Consider the following 26,631-nt stretch of genomic DNA (forward strand, 5'->3'; position numbering starts at 1 on the left):
AACAGCACAATAAAACGGGACTAAAACTACAAAACATAAATAAAAGGGCATTCATCTTTTGTAGTTTCACTTTTGGTTTGTCAGGTAAGCTACATTAGAATAACAAGTTATATTTTCATTTTAATTCAGTTTTAAATGTGCAAATTTTACATGTACTCGTTGTTATACATTTTACTGGTGCTAAGCTGTCAAGTCCTGACGCTTGAAGGAGCACCTGTCGTCCCAACATCCTTTGCGTTTCCAATATGGAAGAACTGGCGGTGGAGGTCCGTGGCTCCAACGGGGCTTATTACAAGGTAAATACCGGCTTATCAATGCAGTTTCAAACATAAAAGTTGTTCATACGGTACAGTATTCTAGTTTAAGTCTCGTGGATTGTGGCAACATGATCCGACTTCCTCTGTACGTACCCGAGAGTTCGATATTAGCTTGTACTAGCAATGCTAGCCATAATTAGCAAGCTAAGCTAGCGTCACTCCCATGTCCTCGCCAGCTGACACTTTTGAGGACCTTTCTTCAAAGCCAGTTTGGAAGAACCGCAGTCTTGCATGCGATAACTTGAATACGTAACACAGAGCAGGTGTTATTAATTTTATTTGACTTCTTGTGCCGCTTTCTCGAGCTGAAAGTTAGCTAACTTGATAGTTGCCTAGCTGTTGACGTCGAAAGATGTTGCTGAAGTAAATAGTATCTGCATGTGTCATCATTGGCTATTGAGCTGATATCAGAAACACGGAGGACCAGCCCATTATACCTTGACGCAGTTTACTAAAGTGTGTCGTGTTGTGAAGGCACCATGGTTGGTGGTGTGAGAGATTTTGAAGTCTCTCTGCACAGACTTCACGACTGACTGTCGCTGTCTATTATTTGATACTCCATCATTCCGAAGCTATTTTTTTCGGTATGTGTGAGCCAGCTGTTCCTTGTCAATCCCGACCAGCTGGCATGTCGAGTGGGTCACTGATACCATCGACTTTAAAGCTATTTCTAGACGTGCTGCCCACAGCAACACCCTCGCCTCTTCTCCCCGTGTCTCCTCTCTCTTCTCATTTTTCTCCAGACTTTCAAGTTTTTCTTTCTTGTCTCACCTTCACATCCCATGACTTCTTTTGTACTACTGCATTTTCACACTGTTCTCATTGCTTTTCCTTATTTAACACACCCCTTTTTTTCCCTGGGCGATTCTGTCCACTCTGCCACCCCTGTGTCTTAAACTCTTTAGACATACGTGTGTGTGCTTTCTTTGAATGTAATCAACACCGTCCTTCACGCAAGCGAGACACATGGCTTAAATAAGTGTCTGAACGCATTGAACCTGGGGTTCAGTACTTCCAAGTCTGGTGTGTAGTGTTGGGTACCTCACGTTTGACTCTAGCACAGGCGTTGTGCCAAAAAATGATCCACTGCCAAAACTGATTTCTGATGTTTCTGTGTGTGCGTGTGTGTTTTCTTTTTGTTGGGGCTTTTTTTAATGATATCTTTACTTATGTTGTTAAATAGACTGTAGTCATTAGGATTTATGTAGGAGTTATACGTTAAGTAAGGAAATGACTAGTTTTACAGTGTTTTTATGTCTCTCTGTTATTGTGCCTGTGTATGAAAGAACTGTGATGATATATTTGTTGCGTTTTCCACTGCCCTCTTGGCCAGATCTGTCTTGAAAAAGGCTTTTGTAATGTCAATATCACTTTCTGGATAAATAAAGGATATATAAAAGTAATTTTGCAGCTTCCACCCTGTGATAGGAATGTTGTCAAATGCTGGAAAGCAGTTCAAACTTAAACTTGCAAAACAAGTCCATACTTATCAAATATATCATTTTGTTTTTTATTTATTTAGATATTTTACACACTAAACTATCTTGTGTTGGTCACTATCTGTTACCATCAGTGGTGCTGATGTCACTGTCACAGTATTAGCATACCACAGTATTAAATAGTAGTGCTAGACTATTATCGGTTTTGGTTACGTACTAAGGTTTCAAACATGCTATCTCACATAGTGTAAGAAAGTATGATTGTTTACTGCAGATAATATTCTAATATGCTAATAAATGCAGTGTTAAACATGTTAAAACATAAACTAAGACAGTGACAACAAAGCTCTCTTTCTCTGATAGTAATTGATCTAACTGCCGAATTACCTGAAGAAGCTCATGAAGCTGTCAGTGTCTCACTAAAATACTTTTCTTCAGTTCACTGCCACTGCCATTGTCCTTTGTTTTTGTTGTTCTTTTGTTTGTTTTCTGGTACGTTTTCTGGAAAGTTGCTGGTTTCACTGCCTGCAAGTTTGGCTTTGATTCAAAGACAGGAGGCCGAGCTGGAGGTGGCAGAAGTGAAGATGTTTAGATTAAGTTAGAAAATGTAATGTAAGAACAAGATTAGAAATGAGTACATCAGAGCAACAGCTCAGGTTGAGCATATTGGAGACAAAGTTAGAGATGCAAGGCTGAGATGGATGAAAAGGATGTTGAAGATGGAGCTGCCAGGCAGGAAGAAATGAGGAGGACATCACAGATGGTTTATGGATGTAATGATGGAGGACATGCAGACTGTTGGTGTGACAAAGAAGAATGCTAGGGATAGGGTGACATGGAAGCAGATGGTCTGCTGTGGCAACCCCTGAAGGGACCAGCTGAAAGAAGTCTTTGTTTATGGCTTTCAGATTTTACTAGTCCAGTTTTAAGACCTCTGCTGCTGAGTGTTGTGGCAGTCATCAGTATCAGTCAGCTGCTAATTGACATCCAACATCCTGAAAGTTGGAGTGAAGCTGTGGGAGGCTATGCTACTTGGTTATTAAATTATTTGCAGGGGAGAAAAGTATTTAAAAATCAGATAATATAAACACATTATGTAATAGTTCTTTTAAGAAAGCCAGTGTGTGCCTTCTATACACAAAAGCTCAAGATCACTTATCTGCGTGCACATGCCCACCTCCTGCAACAAATTGAATCTAAATCTGTGGGAAACGTAGTTATGTTCACATTCAGTTTTACACTTTGTGCTGTCACACTGTATCCTAGTGTTTTAACAAACATGTTCAATTTGCTTCTTTTCATTCAGGGTTTTTAAGTATTTTAAATTCATTATTGTGCACATCCTTGTATACATCCTAGCACTTTTCTTCAGAATTGTTTGCTAGTGCTTTGCATATCTTAGCATGTTACTGTGAGTTGTATAGAGATGAGATAGTGGCAAACAATCAGCAGGAGTGTGCATCTTGTCAACAATGCGTATATACTTTGTGTGCATGCACAAAATAAAAAAAATGGGTTCCCATACCCAAAATGTCACTTTTTCTGCTAGACATAAAAAACTCTTCTTTTAAAGCAGGAACTATATTTAACCGCTGATCTGTGTTTCTGTCCCTCCTGCAGGGCTTTGTCAAAGATATCCACGATGACTCTCTCACTATTGCCTTTGAGAACAAGTGAGTCTTTACTAGAGCTGGGCGATAGAACGATAACGATATGTATCGCGATATAACTTTTACTCGATAGAGAAATTAAGCTATCGCGATAGACCTCGCCGCTCTTGTCCTCTTTTTTTTTTTTTTTTTTTTTTTTTTAAAAGGTCAGCCAATCCAAATTAAGTAGCGCAGAGCCGAACCAATCACAGCCGCAGCGTCACGTCGCGTGACTTGTTACGTACAGCACAAGTGCCAAGCCGCACGTGTGTTTGTTTGGGAAGCAGCCAGCGGGTAATGGAGCCAGCGCATAATGGAGGAAATGAGTGTGCCGACTAGAAAAATCAACCGAGCGTGACCGAAGAGAAAACAGATGATGGTTCCAATGCCGGAGAGATTGTCGAACGGAAGAGCCATAGAAGTTCCGTAGTGTGAAGGTATTTCGGCTATTTCAAGTCTGACAAAAAACAGAGTAGCGTGCACTGTAAATTGTGCCGAAAGCAAGTCTGGAAATACAATAAACTGGTGCATGCGTCACACTGTGCGCCGCGTTATTGTTTCGGTGAAATGAATTTCTACAATACTGTTACTGTTAATTCTACTCTCTGCAGTGTTTAAATGCTTACATATACACACAGTTACTGTCCGTCCACACATACGACTCTGTTCTGCTTCTATGCCCCAGCTTTGTTTACTTTTTCCCACCGAGGCTTCTAGACTTCTGATTGGCCAACATTTCGGCACGGTTAGGAATCTAGCGCCACCTGCTGCTTTGGCATGTTCATAGCAGCGTTTTCCTTCATTTCTGCCTTTATGTGTGGACGGGATTATTTTTTTAAAACGAAAACGGAAAATCTCCGTTTTCAAAAATACCCGTGTACGTGTGGACATAGCCTCAGTCTCTGACTGGAAGCGCTAATTCGTCATTCGGCTTTTGTCAGACTAAAGTAACTGTTAAAACTGTTTGAAAAGCTCAGCTATACAACAAGGAGAGATTGAGAATTTCCTTTTAGTTCTCAGTTTATTTGATATTGACAAAAGTTAGTCAGTTTTGTCTGTTCTTCTGTAAAACAAACTAAGATTTATTTTTAGAATTAATATTTTGTTTCTAAGTGGAATTGACAATTTAGTTTGTTTCGTTTGTTCTATTTTGAAACTTAAACGCTTTAGTGGCTGCCTTTTGTGTAGTTTGCAATATTTGCCTTTATTTATCTGAAAAAGTCTCATGTTCCTTAAGTACATCTACCCTGTTGAACTTATTATGGGAAATAAATATTTAAATAAAAACAAGCTGCTGATTATTTCACATTTTACTTGTGAGCAACGGCACATTTAAATCTTACAAATATAGTTATTTGGCTTATATCGTGATAGATATCGTTATCGCCTGAAATGAAAAAAACATATCGTGATATGAAAAAATCTCATATCGCCCAGCTCTAGTCTTTACTTCTTCTGCATTTGACCAGTTTTCATAAAACATGTAAATTTAATATTTTATCATAGATCCAGAACCACCATGTTTTAGGTAAAAGAAAAAAATGGGGTCTTTTTTTTTCTCAGTTGGCAGCCAGAACGCCAAGTGCCCTTCAGTGATGTCAGGATGCCCCCACCTGCTGATGTCAAGAAGGAGATTGGAGAGGGTGACGAGGTGGAGGTAAGGACACAGATATAAGTTCTCTCCTTTTTTCTTTTCCTCTTGTCCTCACCTGCTTCTTTCTATATGTGCCTTATCCTGCTTATGTTTTCGTCTCCTGGCAGATCTTTTCTAGAGCCACTGAACTTGAGCCGTGTGGTTGGTGGTTGGCTAAAGTCCGCATGATGAAGGGAGATGTGAGTAAAACCTTTTTTGTACATGTGACTATAGGCACTATGAAGAGTATTCTACTTATTCATTTTTTTTGTTGAACCTTTCCATATTTCCAGTTCTATGTGATTGAGTATGCAGCCTGTGACGCGACTTACAACGAAATAGTGACCTTTGAACGTCTGCGTCCGGTCAACACCAACAAGGCCATCACCAAGAACTCCTTTCACAAGTGCTTTGTCCCGGTTCCTCAGGATCTACAAGAAGCGTATGTACAGCACCTTTACAGCAACAAAATTAGAGACAGACAGATTTTAACTAAATTCACAGGCTTGTTTAGTTCATTAGCAGTGAGAGTGTGTATATGCAGTAGAGCCTTTATTGTACCTGTTATATATGGTCTGTCTCGTTTTTTCAGTAGATGTGAACTGTTTGTTTAAGGATTGGAAGGTAATATGTTTTTTGTTTTTTGTGGACAGGTGCCAGAATGAAAATGCTCATAAAGACTTCAAGAAAGCCGTGGGAGCCTCTCACATCTCATACTGCCCTGAGACCAGCCAACTAGTGATTGTGGTAACTGGCTTTCTGTGATTCTGTGGTGACATGTGGATATGTACAGTAGCACCAAGGCTAATGCACGATGTGCTACACCTTTATCCTGCCCTGCATGTTTGTCTAATACATGACTCAGCTGTTCATTTCTTTTAGTGATTATGAGCAGAGGAGTATCCCCACATATTTGCATAAGTCTTTTTATTTCCTGTGTGTGTGTGTTTTAGTCCACCAACGAGACGACAGTGAAGCGTGTGTCTTTGCTGAGTGACATGCACCTGCGCAGCCTCAGGACCAAGCTACTTCTAATGTCACGCAACCAGGAAGCCACAAAACACCTTGAGGTAGGGTGATGGCAAGAAAAAGACCTGTTACTGAGATGTTCTGGGGTTACTGTATGCACTGTAGTTGCCTTGGAACAATCTCAGTTGGTAGTTCAGGCCATTTATTATGGTAAATGGTAAAATACAATCCTATTGCTTAAAGTAAGCTAAAACAATAGCCAAATTATACTTTTTAGTTGAGCAATTGTCGTTTTGCTTATAGCTTTTTATTGTGCCATTTAGTATTGGGCAGTGATCTCCAGACTGATTGTTGTATAATACCATAATATAATACAATAATTGAGGTGGGAGAGTGGGGTTAACATAGTGCGGTGCACTTAATGCAAGCTGTGTGGCTGAAACTTAAAAATAAGAGAAAAAAAGAAAGAAAGAAGTAGGTAAGTAACTGGCAAGTTTATTTTCTACTTCCAGTTCAAAAAGAACTAACGTGTGCTGTTCCAGCAGGGTGGCCTTCATATACAGCAGGGATGGGGGAACTCCAGACCTCAAGGGCTGGTGTCCTGCGGGTCCTTGATCCAACACAGCTGATTTAAATGGCTAAATTACCCTCTCAACATGCCGTGAAGTTCTCCAGAGGCTGGTAATTAAGTAATCATCTGATTCAATGTGTGCTGACCCAGGGTGATATCTAACATCTGCAAGACACCGACATTTCAGGCCTGGAGTTCCCCACCCCTGATATACAGTGATGGATGGTTTAGCCTATCATTGGGTGACTGTAAGTAGGCGGATGATAGCTGAACAGCAAAAACTGTATAAAGTTATAACATTTGACAGACTTTTTTCTTTAACTAAACTTTTTTTCCAACAAACTTGTTCAGTCTGTTTTGATTGTTGTTTTTTTAATTTCATTTTCTTTTTGAAGTAGCTCACCTGTCTCTGCTCAGCCCTGCATCATGTGCTCCTCATACATATTAATCTTTTAATCTAAAGAAGTTAAGGAAAGAAGACAAAGTAGCATCTTTCCAAATACTTTAAAGTTACATCTACAGACAGGAATCCTCTTCTTCTTTGACCTCTAGTTTTGTGATGGTGGATCAGTGTAGCCGTTCCTTACAGAGTTTGAAGTTGCATCTGTGTCACAAGTGTCAGTAATATGTAGAAATACTGAAATGAAGATATAGTGAAGCTGATAAAGTTAATGACTCATGAATCTGATAAGTGTAATGTAATGCATGGAAAAACAAGACAAAAAAATGCCTTGATTGGCAAGCCACTAGCAGTTCCTCTGATCATTGTCAGTCCATGAGCTCAGCATCCTTGGACACAACCATATTACCAAAGATATTTCAATAATCTTAACCTCTGTAAGGTCGAGCATATAGTTTTTGAGTTTAAATTAACAGTACACTTAAATTTGTTATTGTTCAGTTTTTGTACAGGATGAAAGCTTCAGACAGAGCTGACTGAGTTCATTGGTTTTGACTATGTCTTGTGTTTTTCGTAGAACTCCAGGCACTTGGTGTCTTCCTTCCAGGAAGAGTTTACAGTGAGACTGGATCTAATGGGCCTGGCCATTGGCAGCCATGGTAGCAACATCCAGCAAGCCCGGAAGGTTCCAGGTGTAACTGCCATTGAGCTGGATGAGGAGTCAGGCAATTTCAGGATTTATGGGGAGGTAGGTTGGTAATACAGGAGGTAGTAGGGTTACTGGATTGTACACCGGGTAAAATAACTATTTAACATGTCAAAAATGATCTAAGTCACTTTTTAAAGATGCTATTGACATAAATTCTCACCAGATGTCGGCCAATCCATACATGCAAAGAAATCAAACCATAGATGTCCATAAATTATGTGTAATAATGAGAAATGTCTCAGTTGTTGAAGTTCATTCAGTACTTTGTACAAAAGCCTTTGTTGGTGACGAGAGCTTCAAGGCGCCTCCTGTATGGAAAAGTAGTTGTAATGTGGGATTTATGTGATTCTTCCACATAAATAGTCTTTAAATCCTAAAGGGTTCTTCTATGAAGAGTTTTAGTTCTTTCTCTGAAAATTTTATAAAGGAGACAGGTCAGGTGATTGGCTGGGCCATTCTAGCAGCTTTTTCTTCCTCTGAAACCAGTTGAGAGTTCACTTGGCTGTATGTTTTTGATCACTGTCTTGCTGAAACATTCATCCTCATTTTATCTTCATCATCCTGGTGAACGGCAGCCGATTTTTATCAAGAATGTCATGGCACATTTTCCACGTTCATCCTTACTTTAATAATATGAAGCGTGCCAGTGCTGTATGCTGAAAAACAGCCCCACACCATGATGTTCCCAGCTACAAACATCACCGTTGGTATGGTGTTTGTGGGGTGATGCAGTGCAGTGCCTTATGGCATCCAAAGGGTTCATTTTGGTATCTGACCAGACTGTTTCCTCTGGGTATTTCACAGGCTTGTCTAAATGTTGTTGTTAAACATGCTTCAACATGCTTTTTCTTCAGCAATGGAGTCGTGCGTGGTGAGTACAATTGTACTAAAACAATTGTACCTGCTGATTCCAGGTCTTTCTGTTGCTGGGCTCTTGAACAACTCTTCTAATAATTCTTTTCACTCTGCTGTCTGAAATCTTATAGGGAGGTCGTTTTATGTTGAAAAATTTGCAGCAATAAGGTTGTGAAGGTCTTGCGAGAGCTCATTGGTTTTACCCGTCTTGTGTGTTTCTTGTGAGACATCTTAGTAATGGGACAGCTTTTTATAGGCCATCATTTGGGACTGAATCAGCTGATAATGAATTTGCACTAAGTGGGAGGATTGCTTTCTAGTTACTGATAGTTACCATGCCCTTTTTCACATTTTTCATGGGTTGTTACCAATGTCTGGTGACAATTTCATGTCAAAAGCACCTTTAGAAACATACTTGCTTAGAGAATTGGTGACCTGTTCAATACATACTTTACCCTCTGTATATAAAAGCAAAGTAAAAGTAATTTCCACAACAAAATCAGTAAATATTTAGTATTTTATCGAGCTTAAATTGGCTAAATTGTCTTTCAGTATATATTGAATTATCAGCAGGGCTTTATTATTCTATACAACAACATGGTTGTCACTCACGTCTTAGCTCCTGCCAGTGAGGATGTGAGAAAGAGAAGTGATGACGAGGGTGACATGGTGTTTAACATGTGCACTTAAACTGGTAAACAGTATAGATGCTTTCTCTAATGGTGAACAAGAAAGAAGTAATAACATATCTTTCTTATGAAATTGTTGCTTTTAGTTGACGAGATTCCTACAAAGAAATGAACACCATTTAAAGAATCCATAATTATTCCTGTATGGCAGGTTATGTGTGAAGTAATATGAAAATGCTGACATGAAATTGGATTTGCTAAGTCTCTTTTTTTAATGGTCTCACATGGAGAATGTTATTTATAAGAGAAATAGCGTGGGACTCTTTAGACGTGCTCTTTGTGTATATACTGTACATGTTGTACAGTGGTAACTGGGTTGTGTATATGTTTTAGCTGAGTGTGTAATATATGTAAGCGACCCTGTGTCTTCCTTTAGACAGCAGAGGCAGTAAAGAAAGCCAGAAGCTTCTTGGAATTTGTAGAGGATTCGGTCCAGGTGCCAAGAAACCTTGTTGGTAAGTAGATTCAACTATTTTAAGAAGGGGATAAAGAAGTTGGTATTTAGTAACAGCAATGAGTAATTAGTAACAAGTCATTCATTCATTCAGTACATTATTTGCTCAACTTCTCAGCAACATTTAAACAAAAACTTTCATCTACAGGGAGTGCAGAATTATTAGGCAAATGAGTATTTTGTCCACATCATCCTCTTCATGCATGTTGTCTTACTCCAAGCTGTATAGGCTCGAAAGCCTACTACCAATTAAGCATATTAGGTGATGTGCATCTCTGTAATGAGAAGGGGTGTGGTCTAATGACATCAACACCCTATATCAGGTGTGCATAATTATTAGGCAACGTCCTTTCCTTTGGCAAAATGGGTCAAAAGAAGGACTTGACAGGCACAGAAAAGTCAAAAATAGTGAGATATCTTGCAGAGGGATGCAGCAGTCTCAAAATTGCAAAGCTTCTGAAGCGTGATCATCGAACAATCAAGCGTTTCATTCAAAATAGTCAACAGGGTCGCAAGAAGCGTGTGGAAAAACCAAGGCGCAAAATAACTGCCCATGAACTGAGAAAAGTCAAGCGTGCAGCTGCCAAGATGCCACTTGCCACCAGTTTGGCCATATTTCAGAGCTGCAACATCACTGGAGTGCCCAAAAGCACAAGGTGTGCAATACTCAGAGACATGGCCAAGGTAAGAAAGGCTGAAAGACGACCACCACTGAACAAGACACACAAGCTGAAACGTCAAGACTGGGCCAAGAAATATCTCAAGACTGGTTTTTCTAAGGTTTTATGGACTGATGAAATGAGAGTGAGTCTTGATGGGCCAGATGGATGGGCCCGTGGCTGGATTGGTAAAGGGCAGAGAGCTCCAGTCCGACTCAGACGCCAGCAAGGTGGATGTGGAGTACTGGTTTGGGCTGGTATCATCAAAGATGAGCTTGTGGGGCCTTTTCGGGTTGAGGATGGAGTCAAGCTCAACTCCCAGTCCTACTGCCAGTTTTTGGAAGACACCTTCTTCAAGCAGTGATACAGGAAGAAGTCTGCATCCTTCAAGAAAAACAAGATTTTCATGCAGGACAATGCTCCATCACACGCGTCCAAGTACTCCACAGCGTGGCTGGCAAGAAAGGGTATAAAAGAAGAAAAACTAATGACATGGCCTCCTTGTTCACCTGATCTGAACCCCATTGAGAACCTGTGGTCCATCATCAAATGTGAGATTTACAAGGAGGGAAAACAGTACACCTCTCTGAACAGTGTCTGGGAGGCTGTGGTTGCTGCTGCACGCAATGTTGATGGTGAACAGATCAAAACACTGACAGAATCCATGGATGGCAGGCTTTTGAGTGTCCTTGCAAAGAAAGGTGGCTATATTGGTCGCTGATTTGTTTTTGAATGTCAGAAATGTATATTTGTGAATGTGGAGATGTTATATTGGTTTCACTGGTAAAAATAAATAATTGAAATGGGTATATATTTGTTTTTTGTTAAGTTGCCTAATAATTATGCACAGTAATAGTCACCTGCACACACAGATATCCCCCTAAAATAGCTAAAACTAAAAACTACTTCCAAAAACATTCAGCTTTGATATTAATGAGTTTTTTGGGTTCATTGAGAACATGGTTGTTGTTCAATAATAACATTATTCCTCAAAAATACAACTTGCCTAATAATTCTGCACTCTCTGTACTGTGCTTATATATCCTCAGTTTACTAGTGTCTCATCTTTTTGACCTAAGCTGCGACATCCTACCTTTTGATCCTTTTCTCTTTTCTTTGTCTTTAGGCAAAGTGATTGGTAAAAATGGTAAGGTCATCCAGGAGATAGTGGACAAGTCCGGTGTGGTGCGTGTCAGGATAGAAGGAGACAACGATACCAAGCAGCCCAGACAAGAAGTAAGCCTGCTACTGCGATGTGTTTACCCCCAACTGCTAAAGCACTGATCCCTATGACAGATGTTTAAAAGTCTATAGGAGTACAGAGCGTACAAACAGTGTCATTTAGTTGGACAGTCCCATATTAACATCTGTGTTGTGTTTTTTTGTTTTGTTGACACAGGGAATGGTCCCATTCACATTTGTCGGCACTAAGGAGAGCATTGGCAACGTTCAGGTCTTGTTGGAGTACCACATCTCTTACCTAAATGTACGAGCACCTTTGTGCGTGTGTCTGCGTGTTGCGTTTGCTAACCTTTTTCAAATGCTGCAATGTGAATTCCCAGCTATGTCAAGCTGCTTTTAATGTCCACTCTGGCACAAGACTAATGACACTGCCCGGCTTTTAGCATGGAAACAGCACACAATAAACATTGCTCAAGCAGGATTGCTTTTTGTATGTGCTTTGCAGATAGTGTTCTCAGATGTGTTATTATAATTTCTTATATTTAATTTGATTTGAATATTAAGTGCAGAAGGATGGAAAATATGTTTGTATGCAGTAAATAGAAATAATATTGAAATGATTATATTACAATATTGTCAAAATATTTCATATTGGAGGCCGTTACTTTAGTTACAATGAAGCCTTCGTTTCCGTATTGTTGAGCTGGATTTTAATTTACCACCAATTCAGTCTTTAGCAAGTAATCTTATATAAAAACGTAGTGCAGGATTCATAGATATGTGAAATTTGCTCTTCTGCAGTCTGTATTTTGCTGTGTATCCATTTTACACCATGTGTATGTGTGGGTCCTGTGCTGTTTGCATGTTTTGTGCTGCGTTGGTGCTTCGTGTGTGCTTTGTTTTGCACCGTTTGTGTGTAGGACATGGTGGAGCTACTTGCAGAGGGCGCACAGCTAGCGGAAGAGCTGAGGCAGATTGTGGATTATACACAGGGAGGCAGCCTAGCAAGATTAAGAATAAACAACACAAGGCGAATTGGATGTGATGTAGATGTGTGTATGGTCATTATGCATGTGTGTGCCGTGATGACTATTTTAAAACAAAGCTCTCAGATTTGCATTTTTTATTTATTTAGTTTAGAACATACTGCTTTTTTTGTGTTATTTATCGTCTTCCTTTGCTCTAGGAGGTGGAGCAGCTTCGTCTGGAACGGATGCAGATTGACGAACAGTTGCGTCAGGTTACCCAGGGCCACCGACCAGTTGACAGGGACAGGGGAGAGAGGGGGGAGAGAGGAGGCGGGTATAATACAGAAAACAATGCCAATGCCTCCTCTACGTCCGTGCATGGCAGTCGCTCTTACAACAGCCGAGGGCGTGGACGCAGGGGCCACAACTACAGCACTGGATATGGTAGGCATCTCTAAAAATCAAACGCTATATGTGCAAAAAAATCACATATACAGTAAAATCATGCAGGAGGTCAAATGTTTGGATTGTTCGCACCTGTAACAAGGTGTATAACTATCTCCTTCTTTCTCCCTCTTTGTTCTATCCTTTTTATGTGGGTTATTCTTTCTTTCTTTCTTTTTTTTGTCTTCTCACACGTGTTTGGTTACACTCAGGCAACACCTCAGAGCAGTCCAACGCCTCTGAGACAGATTCTGAGCGCAAAGATGAGCTGAGTGACTGGTCTCTGGCTGGAGAAGATCATGAAAGGTGAGGTTACTGTGATCCATATATTGCATTATCTCACCAGTTTTTGACTAAACTGCTGGTTGCTGTTCTGTGTAATCAATTTCATTTGGTTTGGTGGACTTGCAGGGAGCGGGAGAGAGGCCCACGGCCACAGAGAGATGGCCGCAGAAGGCCAGGACCCGGCCGAGGAAGGGGAAGGGGACGTGGAGGAAGAGGAAGTTACAGCAACAGCTCTGGTAAAATTGATAATTCAAGGAAAGTAGGGACACTCTAATTTGTCTAGGGAGCTTGGAAAGAAAAGCGTCTGGACTTGTTTAAGTTTCCTTGAAGACGTTTCATCCAAGAAGCTTCTTCAGTTCTGGACTGAAGCTTTAAGTTTCCTTGAAACGTCTTTCAGGAAACTTAAAGAAGGCCAGAAGCTTTTCTTTCCAAGTTCCTTAGACTACGACCTGGATGATTGGGAACCTTCACAGATATATTGACACTCTAAGTTATCATTTTCTTCTGTTAAAGTTCTGTTTGAAAGTTTTTGCCTATTAATCTGATCCTGTATGTGCAGCAGGGCCTCGAGACCATGAGGATAACCATCACTATGGAGCCTTGGAGGTAAACACAGAGACCGATCAGACAGCTGATACAGATGCTAGCGACTCCAACTTGCCTGCTAACCGCCGCAGAAGATCTCGGCGACGCAGAACAGACGAGGATACCACTCTGATTGATGGCATGAGCGAGTCAGACAACGCCTCTATGAGTGAAAATGGAACAGGTATGAACGTTACTAGATGTTTGTTGTTGTTGTTGTTGTTGTTGTCGTCTCACACAGTGTATTCAGGTTATACCGACTGCTGTTCTGAGCTGTCAGGACTGTGCAGCAGTGCATCATTTCTATTTTGAAACATAAAGGGCGTCAGTGCAGCTCAAAGTAGATGACAATTGTAGATCGCGATGTAAGTCCCTCCACCCCAATCCCTCTGTTTGTGATGACCTGACACCTTTAGATGACCAGGAAGCTAAACCTCAACGTCGTAATCGTAGCCGACGTCGCAGAAACCGTCTGCCTGAAGAGAGGCAGCCAGGTAACCAGGCAACTGGATCACCTAGTGTGCCCTCCTCCAGTGAGCACTCTGAATGACTTGACTAAAAAAACCTTGTGTTTGTTTGTGTTCCACCAACACCATGCTAAACACAAACTATGGAAAACTGAGCAGTCGTGTTCTTGGCTTTTGCTATTTGATTCAATATGGCTGATCAATACTGTAATATAGCATTTTCTAACAAGGTTTGGTACGTAGAAATATAAGTATGCATCTCTTTTTAGCAGAAAACCTTTTTTTACCAATAACTTTGTCACAACTTGCTTTTGCTTTGTCATGCTGACATTAACAGCAATTAATAGTCTTGTTTGTGTGGTGTGTCATTGTAAATTGTTCTAACATATTTTGGTGTAATCTTGAATCTAAAATGCATAATTAGTAAAAAGGTTATTCTCAGACTGTGAGAAAGGGCACTTTTTCTTTAACTGTGTACACAGGTTTAATAGTAATTCACTTCACACTGCAAATGCTGCTGTTGTGTGTGTTTCACTAATCTACAAGAACTGTGAAGACGATACAATCCTGATGAAGTTTGGAATATCTGAAACAGATTTGTGCCTCTGCTCTGGTATGAAGGAGTCAGTCTTCATGTGCTTTCATAGTTTATTTTCTCTGTTGTTGTATTTGTTTAGTTACTGTGGCTGACTACATATCCAGGGCTGAGTCTCAGAGCAGACAGATGATCGAGAAGGACTCCCAGAAAAACAAGGATGTGGTCAGTACCTAGTTTACAATATCCTCACTTCTCGCTGCTTTAAAAGCCTGGCAGTCACTGGTGATTTAGTGTTCGTCATTCATTCGTCATTCTCTCTCACCCATCACACACTGTTTGTCCCACCTTTCTGTTTAGGGTCAGGTGGATGTCATCGCCGAACACAGCCCAAACTCTGCCGTGGCAACCACTAATGGTTCTAACGGTGCAGCCGATGGCGACGGCAACAATGGCACAAGAGCTCCCAGGTCTTCCACTGAGAAGTCCACTAAAGTCTCCTACAAGGAGGAATCTAACCCACAAGCTGTTGTTAATGGACTCTCGTAGTCAGGGCAAGGAAAATGGTTTCAAATATTTGAACTTCTAGAGCTGCACTTGATTGAATCTCCATGACTGGAGCAGCTTCAGAAGTGAACCATAACATTTAAAGCACTGTTTTCTCTCTCTCTTTTTTATTTTAGATTTTCCAAATATTTGTGACCTGTTCCGCTGTGCAAGTTTCAGAGGTCAGAACCTGAACCTCCCTTTTTACACCTGTTTTATCCAACTATTCATTTTCCTTTTTTTTCTTTTTTTTTTTTACAATAGTTCTTCCTGTATGAGCTTGCCAAAGATAGTCAAACACACATAAACTTACAGATGTGTACATGAACTGCTTTTCAGTCCTGTCTTCACTGAGAGCTCTGGGAGAGGCTGCACTGAGTACAGCGTTTATTAAATCAGACAGGGATTCCAGTCAAACCCATACTGTGGTATGAATGCAGCAGTCCTTTTTCTATTCGTAGAAACATCACAGCAGGGTTTTAAAAAGCCTTTTCCTAGTTGGATCCAGAAAAATGCTTCCATAAACTTATTTCAGGATGTAAATTAACTGATCTGCATGGGCAGTAGCACAGTGCAGATTGGCTTGTTGGAAACCCCAAGTATGTTTGACATAAACGTGATTAGCTGTCGTGCCTTGAGAGTAGATTCAACATGTCGTTGCCTGGCTCTGCATGCCATCTGAAATCCTTTCACCTGTTTCTGTGTTAGCCTTCATCTGCCACAGCGGAACCAGACACGGCGTCTCCATGTGCTAAATGTTCTCTTATGGTACTGCGGGAGGTGAAGGCAACCACTGAAACACCCCAAAAAGATTTTAGGGGCATCTTTTTAAAGTCAGGAGTGTCTGTTCTCGTTGTGGGGAGGGTGGGGATGAATCCAGTTATCCTTTATATATATATAAATATATATATATAAATAAATATATCTGTTGAAGAATTTCACATTAGCTGCTTCCTGTTTTTCCAATATGCAACCACTTGGGTCACAGAAGAAATGCTTTTACATCGTGTCTGGAAAAGAAACTGTAGAAGAGTCGTTTTCTTTGCACTGAAACATAACCTTTCTTCTGTTTAAAACGTGATTGTAGTTGAGTCTGAAAACTGGCTTGTTACCGTTTAGTGCTGGACAGATATGTACCATCAGTGCTCGGCCACCTGGAAACATCTCATTCCTAAACATTGTTTCATTACGTACATCCCGAGTAATGCTTGATGCTGATTAATTTTTTTCCCTCACTAGGAATTCAATAAAGTCACTTGAGTTTCTTTTAGGGTATTGTCCACTTTTATCTGCCCACTGTTGGGGAAAACAGAGCCCTGTAAAAACCGACCACTGCGGTGTTGAGATGTTTCCAGAAAACCTTGCCCAGGTGACGATGTCATTTTCATGGTTCTTCCACACTGGCTGGCTGGAAACTGGTCATGACTGTTCCACTAAGGAAGGAGATATATTTGGTTTATTTATTTTTAAGAAAATGTACAGTATTTAAAAAAACAAACAAAAACAATCTCTTCTGTTTTCTTGACACTAACATGCGATGCTTAGAGGTTTTCTTTTGGGACAAATTTGGACTACTGAGAGTTGTGACATCCCAAGTGTTTTTGTTGGGTCAACTACAGTAAAGTTTTTTTTGTTGTTTTTTTAAGGATCGTCTGGTTGGTTGATGTGCAATATGTTTTGTATGCAGGTGGTTCTTAAATAAACTTGATCTTTCGTGTAGATCTAAAACCCATCTCTGTGTCTTGCTTGTGACTGTTAGCTGTTCACATACTTTTCAGGAATGCTGCGTCGCTGCATTGTGTGGAGATTCTGATTTGGATAGTGAATGTGACAATAACCTGTTTACTGATGTGTAAAGTATACTGGTGCAGTTCGAGTTTATTAAACAAGGTTTGTCTTTTTCAAAAACTGAGACATGACCCACATCATCTAACTCTTGACCAAGTTTATTGAAAAGTGTCTTGTTAGTTTTTGTATTATCCTGCAGCCAGAAAGATTATTAAATGTATGAATACAATGTAGGCATCCTTTACTAGCCATGATTTGTATATGATAGCTGTGGTGTCTCTTTTACAAGTTAAAAACTTATGAAATGAGAAATAGGAAAAGTTGTGTCTTTGGCTGAATGTAATGAAGTGTTTTCACCACAGATGGGATCCTGCCAACACACCCTCTTGGCTTCTGTGGAGTCACAGACAGTTTCATGTTGCTAGGTTCACAGACTTAGAAGCTGTTGATTTGGTCACCACTCATGTTTCAGTATCCATCAGACAGAATTTCTTTTTCAGCATACAACCGGCTTCTTTTCACTGGCTAAGCTTCAAAACATTTCCATATGCAAATGCAAAATGTTTCACCTGCTTAAGTTGATTTAAACCACAAATCTGCTTTTGAGTGAATTAACCTGTTACATTGGAACATCACATACAGTGGGGCAAAAAAGTATTTAGTCAGCCACCGATTGTGCAAGTTCCCCCACTTAAAATGATGACAGAGGTCAGTAATTTGCACCAGAGGTACACTTCAACTGTGAGAGACAGAATGTGAAAAAAAAAAATCCATGAATCCACATGGTAGGATTTGTAAAGAATTTATTCGTAAATCAGGGTGGAAAATAAGTATTTGGTCAATAACAAAAATACAACTCAATACTTTGTAACATAACCTTTGTTGGCAATAACAGAGGTCAAACATTTACTATAGGTCTTTACCAGGTTTGCACACACAGTAGCTGGTAGTTTGGCCCATTCCTCCATGCAGATCTTCTCGAGAGCAGTGATGTTTTGGGGCTGTCGCCGAGCAACACGGACTTTCAACTCCCGCCACAGATTTTCTATGGGGTTGAGGTCTGGAGACTGGCTAGGCCACTCCAGGACTTTCAAATGCTTCTTACGGAGCCACTCCTTTGTTGCCCGGGCGGTGTGTTTTGGATCATTGTCATGTTGGAAGACCCAGCCTCGTTTCATCTTCAAAGTTCTCACTGATGGAAGGAGGTTTTGGCTCAAAATCTCACGATACATGGCCCCATTCTTTCTGTCCTTAACACGGATCAGTCGTCCTGTCCCCTTGGCAGAAAAACAGCCCCATAGCATGATGTTTCCACCCCCATGCTTCACAGTAGGTATGGTGTTCTTGGGATGCAACTCAGTATTCTTCTTCCTCCAAACACGACGAGTTGAGTTGATACCAAAAAGTTCTACTTTGGTTTCATCTGACCACATGACATTCTCCCAATCCTCTGCTGTATCATCCATGTGCTCTCTGGCAAACTTCAGACGGGCCTGGACATGCACTGGCTTCAGCAGCGGAACACGTCTGGCACTGCGGGATTTGATTCCCTGCCGTTGTAGTGTGTTACTGATGGTGACCTTTGTTACTTTGGTCCCAGCTCTCTGCAGGTCATTCACCAGGTCCCCCCGTGTGGTTCTGGGATCTTTGCTCACCGTTCTCATGATCATTTTGACCCCACGGGATGAGATCTTGCGTGGAGCCCCAGATCGAGGGAGATTATCAGTGGTCTTGTATGTCTTCCATTTTCTGATGATTGCTCCCACAGTTGATTTTTTTCACACCAAGCTGCTTGCCTATTGTAGATTCACTCTTCCCAGTCTGGTGCAGGTCTACAATACTTTTCCTGGTGTCCTTCGAAAGCTCTTTGGTCTTGGCCATGGCGGAGTTTGGAGTCTGACTGTTTGAGGCTGTGGACAGGTGTCTTTTATACAGATGATGAGTTCAAACAGGTGCCATTCATACAGGTAACGAGTGGGGGACAGAAAAGCTTCTTACAGAAGACGTTACAGGTCTGTGAGAGCCAGAGATTTTCCTTGTTTGAGGTGACCAAATACTTATTTTCCACCCTAATTTACGGATAAATTCTTTACAAATCCTACCATGTGGATTCATGGATTTTTTTTTCACATTCTGTCTCTCACAGTTGAAGTGTACCTCTGGTGCAAATTACTGACCTCTGTCATCATTTTAAGTGGGGGAACTTGCACAATCGGTGGCTGACTAAATACTTTTTTGCCCCACTGTAAGTGTAATTTCAGTAAGCACAGGAACATTTTTTAAGTTTCTGCTAATGCTAAAGTGTTCAAACCAACTAACATTTTACCACATTAACAACAGCGTGCTGTCGCTAAAAAAAGACATGCAACATAATATTCACATGTCCAAATGTATCTAGTAAAATCACAAGTAGAAAAACTGTCTTTGTTCTCTCACAAAATGCATAATACTCAATGACTCCATTAAGTTTAGCAACTGCTTATGAGACATCTGTAGGTTGGACTAAGAAACACACTTCATGTGTGATCTTAAAAAACGCAAAACAACAATTTGAAGTTCTGTCAAATGGAAACCTCTTTATAGAATTTCACAAAGTCAATATAAACTGAGCAGTAATAATGGCAGGATTCTGGTCTGCACTTGTACAGCGTGATTTTATTTTTAGAACAATCAGTTAGAAAAACTTTCAAGTCAGTCAGTGCATGAATAAGCATCTCCACTTTTATTTCTTGGCCTGCCCGTCCATCAGATCCTTTGCTTCGTTTATCTTTGCTGCTAAGTAGGGAGATCCACCTGCAACACACACACACACACACACACACACACACACACACACACACACACACACACACACACACACACTTCACGTTGAACAACAAAACAGTTTCTTTTACTATGCAGGATGTTGACAATACACCTAAGACCTGTTAACAGACTTGCCACTCATGCGTAACAGCTCAGGACTACATTCTGAAGTTAAATGTTATGTAAACTTTATTTATACAGCACCTTTCACAGGTCAAAACCCACAAAGTGGGTAAATAAAAACAATAAAAACAGGCATATAAAAACACAGAAGACAAAACGATAAAACAGCATACATATGACATCATACAGCCTAAAACTAGTTAAAAGCCAGTCTGAATAAGCGAGTCTCCAGCTGCTTGATTTTTTTTTGCATGATCAGCTTTTCATTGTAAATAAAGTGCAATTGTGAAACGTGGTCACCGATTTTTATGAAGGTTCTCGAGCCAGTGCAGTGTTTTCCAGAAGAGAGCTGTGTCGGTTCTTCTGCAGTGATGCCTCAGACTTGTGTGCACAAATACCAGGAGGGTTGAAAGCTTTTAAAGTCTGAGAAGAACTTTATTCCTTGATTTTATTTTTTTGTTGACTGCAAACAAGTTTGAAACTATTTTATTGTTTTATACACCTTGATATATAATCCTAAAGCTGAACACCTCTCTGGACTTTGTGGACCTTGTATCATATTTGTACATTTGGCAGGACTATGTCTGAATGAACTTTTTATGCTTATTCTTTTGTAAAAATTCTGTTGCTCTGCTTTCAGTATACATGTCTCTGATTGTTCTGGTGCTTCAACGCAGCCATTTTTATCCAAATTTGCTGACAGCTACACTGGGAAGTCCCTGCTTGACTTATAAAGTTGACCACCGTTATAGGCAAAGGCAAGTGAAGCCAGATAATGGAAAGATACTCTGATTATACTGAACTTTGTTCATAGTATTTTAGTGGTATTTTGTTTATTTTTTATTTTCACTAGATAACAGACTCATCAGAAAAATAGTCGGTCTTTGAATAAGCACTAAGCTTTCTCTTACCTCTATCTGGATGGTTCAGGATCATCAGTTTTCTATGAGCTTCTCTGATCTTATTCTTGTTGGCTGTGGGACTGAAGACAGAATAGTGGTGCAACAGTAAATGTATGTAACAGTGAGTTATTATGAGTGATTAGTGGTGGTTGTTAAATGTGCTGCTGTAGTGGAGAGACTACAAACAACACAACAAGGTAGCCGTGCAGCACAAGACCAAACCTCTCTGAACCTGGAAGTATTGTAACATCACAGATAGACTAAGAATCAGTGCTGAGTGCTGATCAGCATCCACATACCTGACACCTAAAACCAGAGCAGCTTCTCTCTTTGTCATCTTTGGTTCAAATCCACCTCTATAGTAGCCTCCTCCAAATGCCTGAAACAATGTGTGCAGTCGAGGTTACGAGTTAGGAAAGAGAAAACTAAATGCAGACTGAATGCAAAGACCAACATGTGTCTGTGTTTTCTGCACATCGAACTGGCAGAGTTATCACAGCAAACACGGGTTCCTTCTTACAGTTTTAGGGAAGCTCTGAAGGGCCTGTTTCATCTGGGGTTCCATCTGCTTCATGGCCTGCATGGCATAGCGACCTGGTACATGAAAAAGATGAGACATTTACAGTGATGGGCAAATCCACTTTATCTCAGATGACAAATCAATCTGTGGATTTGTCCCTTAAATGTTTTACTGTTAACACTGATGCGGTTTAGGGTTGGGCGCCGGTGCAACTAACAATACTTTTCCCACGATAATGCTACTATCACAGTACAACAATACAGATACAGTACTGACACTACAAGACAACCTGTAATATATGAAAATCTGAGAATATATTAACTAACAAAAAATCACCTAGACTCACCTAGCTTAACCGAACTACCAAAAAACATTTGTCTTACATCTTCAGTTTCTGCTTAATAATTTATTTGTTGAAAATCAATAAAAAGCCACATAACTTAGAAACTATGATTCTTACAAGTGTGTTGTGTACTGTAAACATATAGAGAGCGTTGTGTAAAGATTTAAAATATCATCACATTTGACCTCTGACCTCTTCTTTAAAGTCAAAGAATGTGAAACTTTCATCTTTTATCTGTAAAACTACTTCAAGTTCTACTACCTTTGTTTAGGACATGATACTGGTATATGGGGATTCTAAAAGTCACATCATAGTTTGCCTCCAAATATCATGTCACCTCTCCCCTCACTTTTACATTTCACGCCTGCCTTTCTTTCAAGTTTATTAATATTATACAATAAACTCCAGTTATTCATGTCCACCTATTTACAAATTAATACCTATAATCTATAGAGGTGGGAATCACCATACATCTCACGATACGATATTATTGCAATTTTTTAAAAATATTTTGCGATATTCAGATTCTGTACATAAAGGTAAACTTTATCAATATTCATTATATCTAATATCAAAGTCTCGCACTCAGTCTTTCTCTCATTTCAGTCAGTTATATTGGTGACAAACTGGACGGTTTGTATTACAGTCTAGTCCAACTTAACTGAATGCAACCATCTGGTACAATTATAGCTATTATGAACTATGCAATTTATGAAAACTATGCAGCTCATTAAGCAACTGAAGAATTTGAAAGTAAATTAAAACAAAATATAATTTTACATTAAATAAAAAAGTTTTAAACTTAATTAAAATAAAACATGTCTTAAATTAAAATAAGTAAACTGTCATGTTTATTGCTGCCAAAAAAAAAGTGAAACACATTTGGACAGTGAAGGAATGTCAGGATTCTTGCTCAGAAAAAGGATCAACATGCTCTGAAGTCATATCACGATACTACACAGTATCGATTATTCCCCCCACCCCTAATAATCCATGACCTACTCCAAAATAATGTTTGTGGAATCAAAGTAAGCATGTCATGCCACCCTTATCTGATTTTTTCCTGCACTTCAAACTTCCTAAACTTTATATAATACTACTCCCTTAAAAGTAAATACTGCCCAGAGATTAAACGACATTGGCAGAGGTTTGCACTCTCAGGTTTCTGTAATGTAAATGTTCTTCATAATTTAATATCTGCTTTGGAGGCGAGGAGCATTCGCATACTGTTAAATTAAACCTTAAACACAAGGTTTCATGTAGTTTCTGTCAACACACACAGGACTCGCCCTTGACCTACTGATAGATGACAAACGGAAAACCAACATAAACATGAAAGTTAAATCATTCAGTGGTTTTGGTTTTGAGTCAAAAAGAATCTGTTATGATATGGGACGGATAGAACAACAGTCTTCCAAAATATAATATTTATCATTTGTGATGATGGTGCTGCAAAACACCAACTATTATAACTGCAAGTCTATTAGTCAGACTGTAAATCTGTGTTTCACACCATCCTTCCTTCCCTTTAGATTAAATGCATTTACAAAGTGCTTCGCAGTCTACAAACATTTCTAACAATGCTTTTTACTATACATACTATGTGTGGAAAGCTCTGTCACACTGCTGCTGCGCTGCCTGCAACATGTGTTACATTTAGTCTGCATTGTGTGTTTAACCTTTTTCTATGTTAAACATTAAAATTTGCTTTACTTTTGTTAAATATGCGGCTCTACTCTATATGTTTGTGATCAGTCACTCGCTGCCAAAACCGCCTCTTTTATGCGAGTGCTGTCATTGCTAGACCAGGAAATCCAGGGTCGAGTTACTGAGTTGATATCTAGCTTAACCTGACCACTTAGCTAGATTGCCGATGTTGAGAGGTCTAACCACACAGTTATATTTTCTTCATTACATTATTTGTAAGACAGTTCAAGCCTCTTATTCCTGCTCGGGATAGTATATTAAGCAAAATGACACTATAAATGTGCAAAGTGCAAATAACACTATTAAAAAGTTGTCAAAAACATATGTAAATTTACAAAAATAGAACTAAGTAGAGCTATTTTTATGTCATCCATATATGTGTATGCATTTTGTTTAATAGTTTCCTTGCAATTCAAGTGCTTTGTACTGAAGTTCAATGTCCATGGTGCTGTACACTCGTGAAACCCTGTCTGACAAAGTTAACAACAAAATTTTCCATTCACGGACCTGCAAATCCAGCTGCTGCCAGAGCCAGTCCCACTGCCACCATGGAGCTGGCCTGCGGAGGCAGAAAGGTGGAAATCAGAAAGCTTCATGACATTAGGGGATACAAAGCAAATCAGCAGACCAGTGACCGCGTTGGAGCTCGCTGCGAAACCCAAGCGGCGTGTTTACATTTGATTTAAACCTATCAATGGTCCAATTATCAGGCTAATAGTGACGTGCTGGTTAAAATAAGAAGAACACCAAACTTTAGCTTAGCTTGGTCCAGTCGTGTTGGGTCATATGCACGTTTAAGTAAAGCTAACACTAGCTTAGCTATTAAAAATAACGCCTTCAAACGCTATTTCCGTAGTCTCTCGAGCATGCAACCATTTTCACATTTCATGTGGTAAATCACGATTTCAACTTACCATGTTTCTGTGTTATGTTCCGTTTATGCTGAAGATTACGACCATAACTTTTGACCTCTCATGTTTTCGTGGCTCAGGCGTCCATGTGTTTATGCCGGAAATGAAAGAGAACTGTCGTAAACGCCGGGTAAACGCAACTCGCAGCTGTTTCCTTGGTTTCTAACGTTTGTGTTTATTCCTGGATAAATAAAAATTTGCGGGAAAGTTATTTGACTTTATAAAACCATACAGTTAAAAGAAAAAAACACAGGTTAAACATTTTAAGGGAAACTTTTTTTAAAAGGGAAAAAAAATTGAAAATAATACTTTACCCAGTTTATGTCAATGAAAATATTCTGTTGTGATTCTAGGATGAGACAAGTACAAGTAGTGAATGTGCAAACTCGTGTTAATGCTTATGCAAGGTAGTTTATTAGTGTGACAGATACTTCTAATAATACTGTAAGAAATAGTGCAATTATACTTAATAGCTGTGATGAGGTGGTAGAAGAGCAGTGTTGATTATTTTATTCAGGTGTCTAATGGTCTTTGGGTAGAAGGTGTTTGAGAGTCGTTTAGTCCTCAATTTCAGACTCCTGTAGTGTGAATAGATGACGCTGTAGGTGATGTTAATTATGTTTTGGGCCCTCCCGATGATGCTGGTGCTATGAATCCCCTGTAGTAAAGGAAAGGTTACTCCTGAGATATACATTAAAAATTTTATCCCGCTGTAATGAACAGTGTAAATAAATAACCACTGTAATTCTGGTAGTAATCACACTTTCAGCTACACATGCATAAGAAAACAACAACAACAACAAAACCTTAAAGATCACAGATGCATACCTTTGTAATTTCTTTAATCTCTTCAGTCTGATGATTTCATTTTCCCCTTTGAATATTGCCTCTAATGTTGGTCTTAGCTGTGTGTCCTTTCCCCTCCCATGCTACTCTTGGTCCTTTTCATGAATGCTGTTGGAAGTTGGAACCTGACATGAACCTTTTTGGCAGTGAGTTCAATTTTATTAGTTTCAAAAGCACATTTTAATTTTTAAATTGTGGGTCTCTGTGTGGTCAAACTAGATGCTATTGTTAGCAACCCGTTAAATACTAGCTTAAACTGAATGCTTTTTGAATGCTTTTCTTGTCACACGTGTTTCTGGTATGTATACTCATATTATAGGTAGCTGGTGAGTGTGATACACCGCAGCTCAGGAGTGACTAGAACACTTGAAGTGTGATACACAGCTAATGTTAGCATTTAAAGTGCACTGGGAGGCCAGGGCTAAAAAAATAATTAAACTAAATAGTAGTTTAGCTAATTAGCAATTTAACCCTTTGTTAAAGAGCTACATGCACTGGAACAGCTAGACTGTTTTCCAGCAAGTAAAACTTCTTGCCAAAAAAGTGCGCGTGGGTTCAGCCGCTAAGCGTGCTGGTTGATCAGAGGATGGCCACCTACATCTACGTCGTGTTCCAGAACAGTAGCGCGAGACGGAGTGTTGGCAAACAGGGAAAGGTGATTTTCAATCAGACAGCACACATTCTTCTTGGCAGAGTCATCCAAGTGTTTTGGGTGGGATTTTAAATTGTCTAATATTTCTGAGTTGAGAGCAACCCTCGGCACAAACAAAAAGTAAACCATCACTTTCTGGATTGTACTGAGACGCTGATGCTGGCACAACTACGGGCATTAGTGATGGGATTTCCGGCTGTTTTTAGAGAACCGGCTCTTTCGGCTCGACTCACTAAAAAGAGCCGGGTCTTTCGGCTGTTTTTAGAGAACCGGGTCTTCAGGTTGTTTTGTTGCTTTAATTAATTTATTATTAACAATAATATAAAATTATGTACAAAAGGAATTACTAATGTAAAAAAAAAAGTGGTTTTATTTATATATGTTTATATATAAATATATACAGTGGCCCCTAGAGACAAAACACGTACAAACTCCAAAACACATTTCTAGCATTAACTGAACTTCAAAACAGAGCTACCTAGATCACTTAAATTACACAATTGAAATATGTGTATTGTTTGTGTATTTATACACAAGCACTCATATATATTCAAATAATTTAAAAAAAAAAGTTCATTTACCTGTTACTATCACACACCAAATCCGGTCGTTTGAAGTTTGTACGTGCTTTGTCTGTAGGGGCCACCTTAAATATACTTTTATTTATTCACTCCACAT

General features: G+C 39.6%; 2 protein-coding genes across 14 annotated transcripts; one reads left to right on the forward strand and one right to left on the reverse strand.

Annotated features, from left to right (window-relative positions):
* Positions 1–201: 201 nt before the first annotated feature.
* On the forward strand, positions 202–16,401 carry fxr1 (FMR1 autosomal homolog 1). Of its 13 annotated transcripts, XM_080886913.1 has the most exons (19): positions 202–296; positions 3,377–3,429; positions 4,969–5,062; positions 5,167–5,238; positions 5,332–5,480; positions 5,692–5,785; positions 5,992–6,108; positions 7,556–7,726; positions 9,608–9,686; positions 11,471–11,580; positions 11,735–11,830; positions 12,713–12,938; positions 13,151–13,244; positions 13,350–13,459; positions 13,783–13,992; positions 14,225–14,341; positions 14,953–15,035; positions 15,171–15,364; positions 15,494–16,401. In XM_080886913.1, the coding sequence occupies exons 1-18, from the start codon at positions 246–248 to the stop codon at positions 15,357–15,359; spliced, it is 2,115 nt and encodes a 704-aa protein (XP_080743039.1). In that variant the 5' UTR covers positions 202–245; the 3' UTR covers positions 15,360–15,364; positions 15,494–16,401. The 13 variants fall into 13 exon arrangements, with proteins under 13 accessions (XP_080743039.1, XP_080743034.1, XP_080743046.1 ...); XM_080886908.1 differs by having other exon boundaries at positions 15,171–16,401; XM_080886920.1 differs by having other exon boundaries at positions 14,225–14,302; positions 15,171–16,401.
* Positions 16,402–19,700: 3,299 nt separating this feature from the next.
* Positions 19,701–24,568, reverse strand: dnajc19 (DnaJ (Hsp40) homolog, subfamily C, member 19). Its single transcript, XM_080887952.1, has 6 exons — positions 24,459–24,568; positions 24,052–24,103; positions 21,495–21,568; positions 21,274–21,353; positions 20,984–21,054; positions 19,701–19,937 (listed from the first exon to the last, which is right to left on the reverse strand). Exons 1-6 carry the CDS (start codon positions 24,459–24,461, stop codon positions 19,867–19,869), a joined length of 351 nt encoding a protein of 116 aa, XP_080744078.1. The 5' UTR covers positions 24,462–24,568; the 3' UTR covers positions 19,701–19,866.
* Positions 24,569–26,631: the final 2,063 nt, after the last annotated feature.

Source organism: Rhamphochromis sp. 'chilingali', assembly GCF_963969265.1.
Source record: "Rhamphochromis sp. 'chilingali' genome assembly, chromosome: 7".
Lineage (NCBI taxonomy): Eukaryota > Metazoa > Chordata > Actinopteri > Cichliformes > Cichlidae > Rhamphochromis > Rhamphochromis sp. 'chilingali'.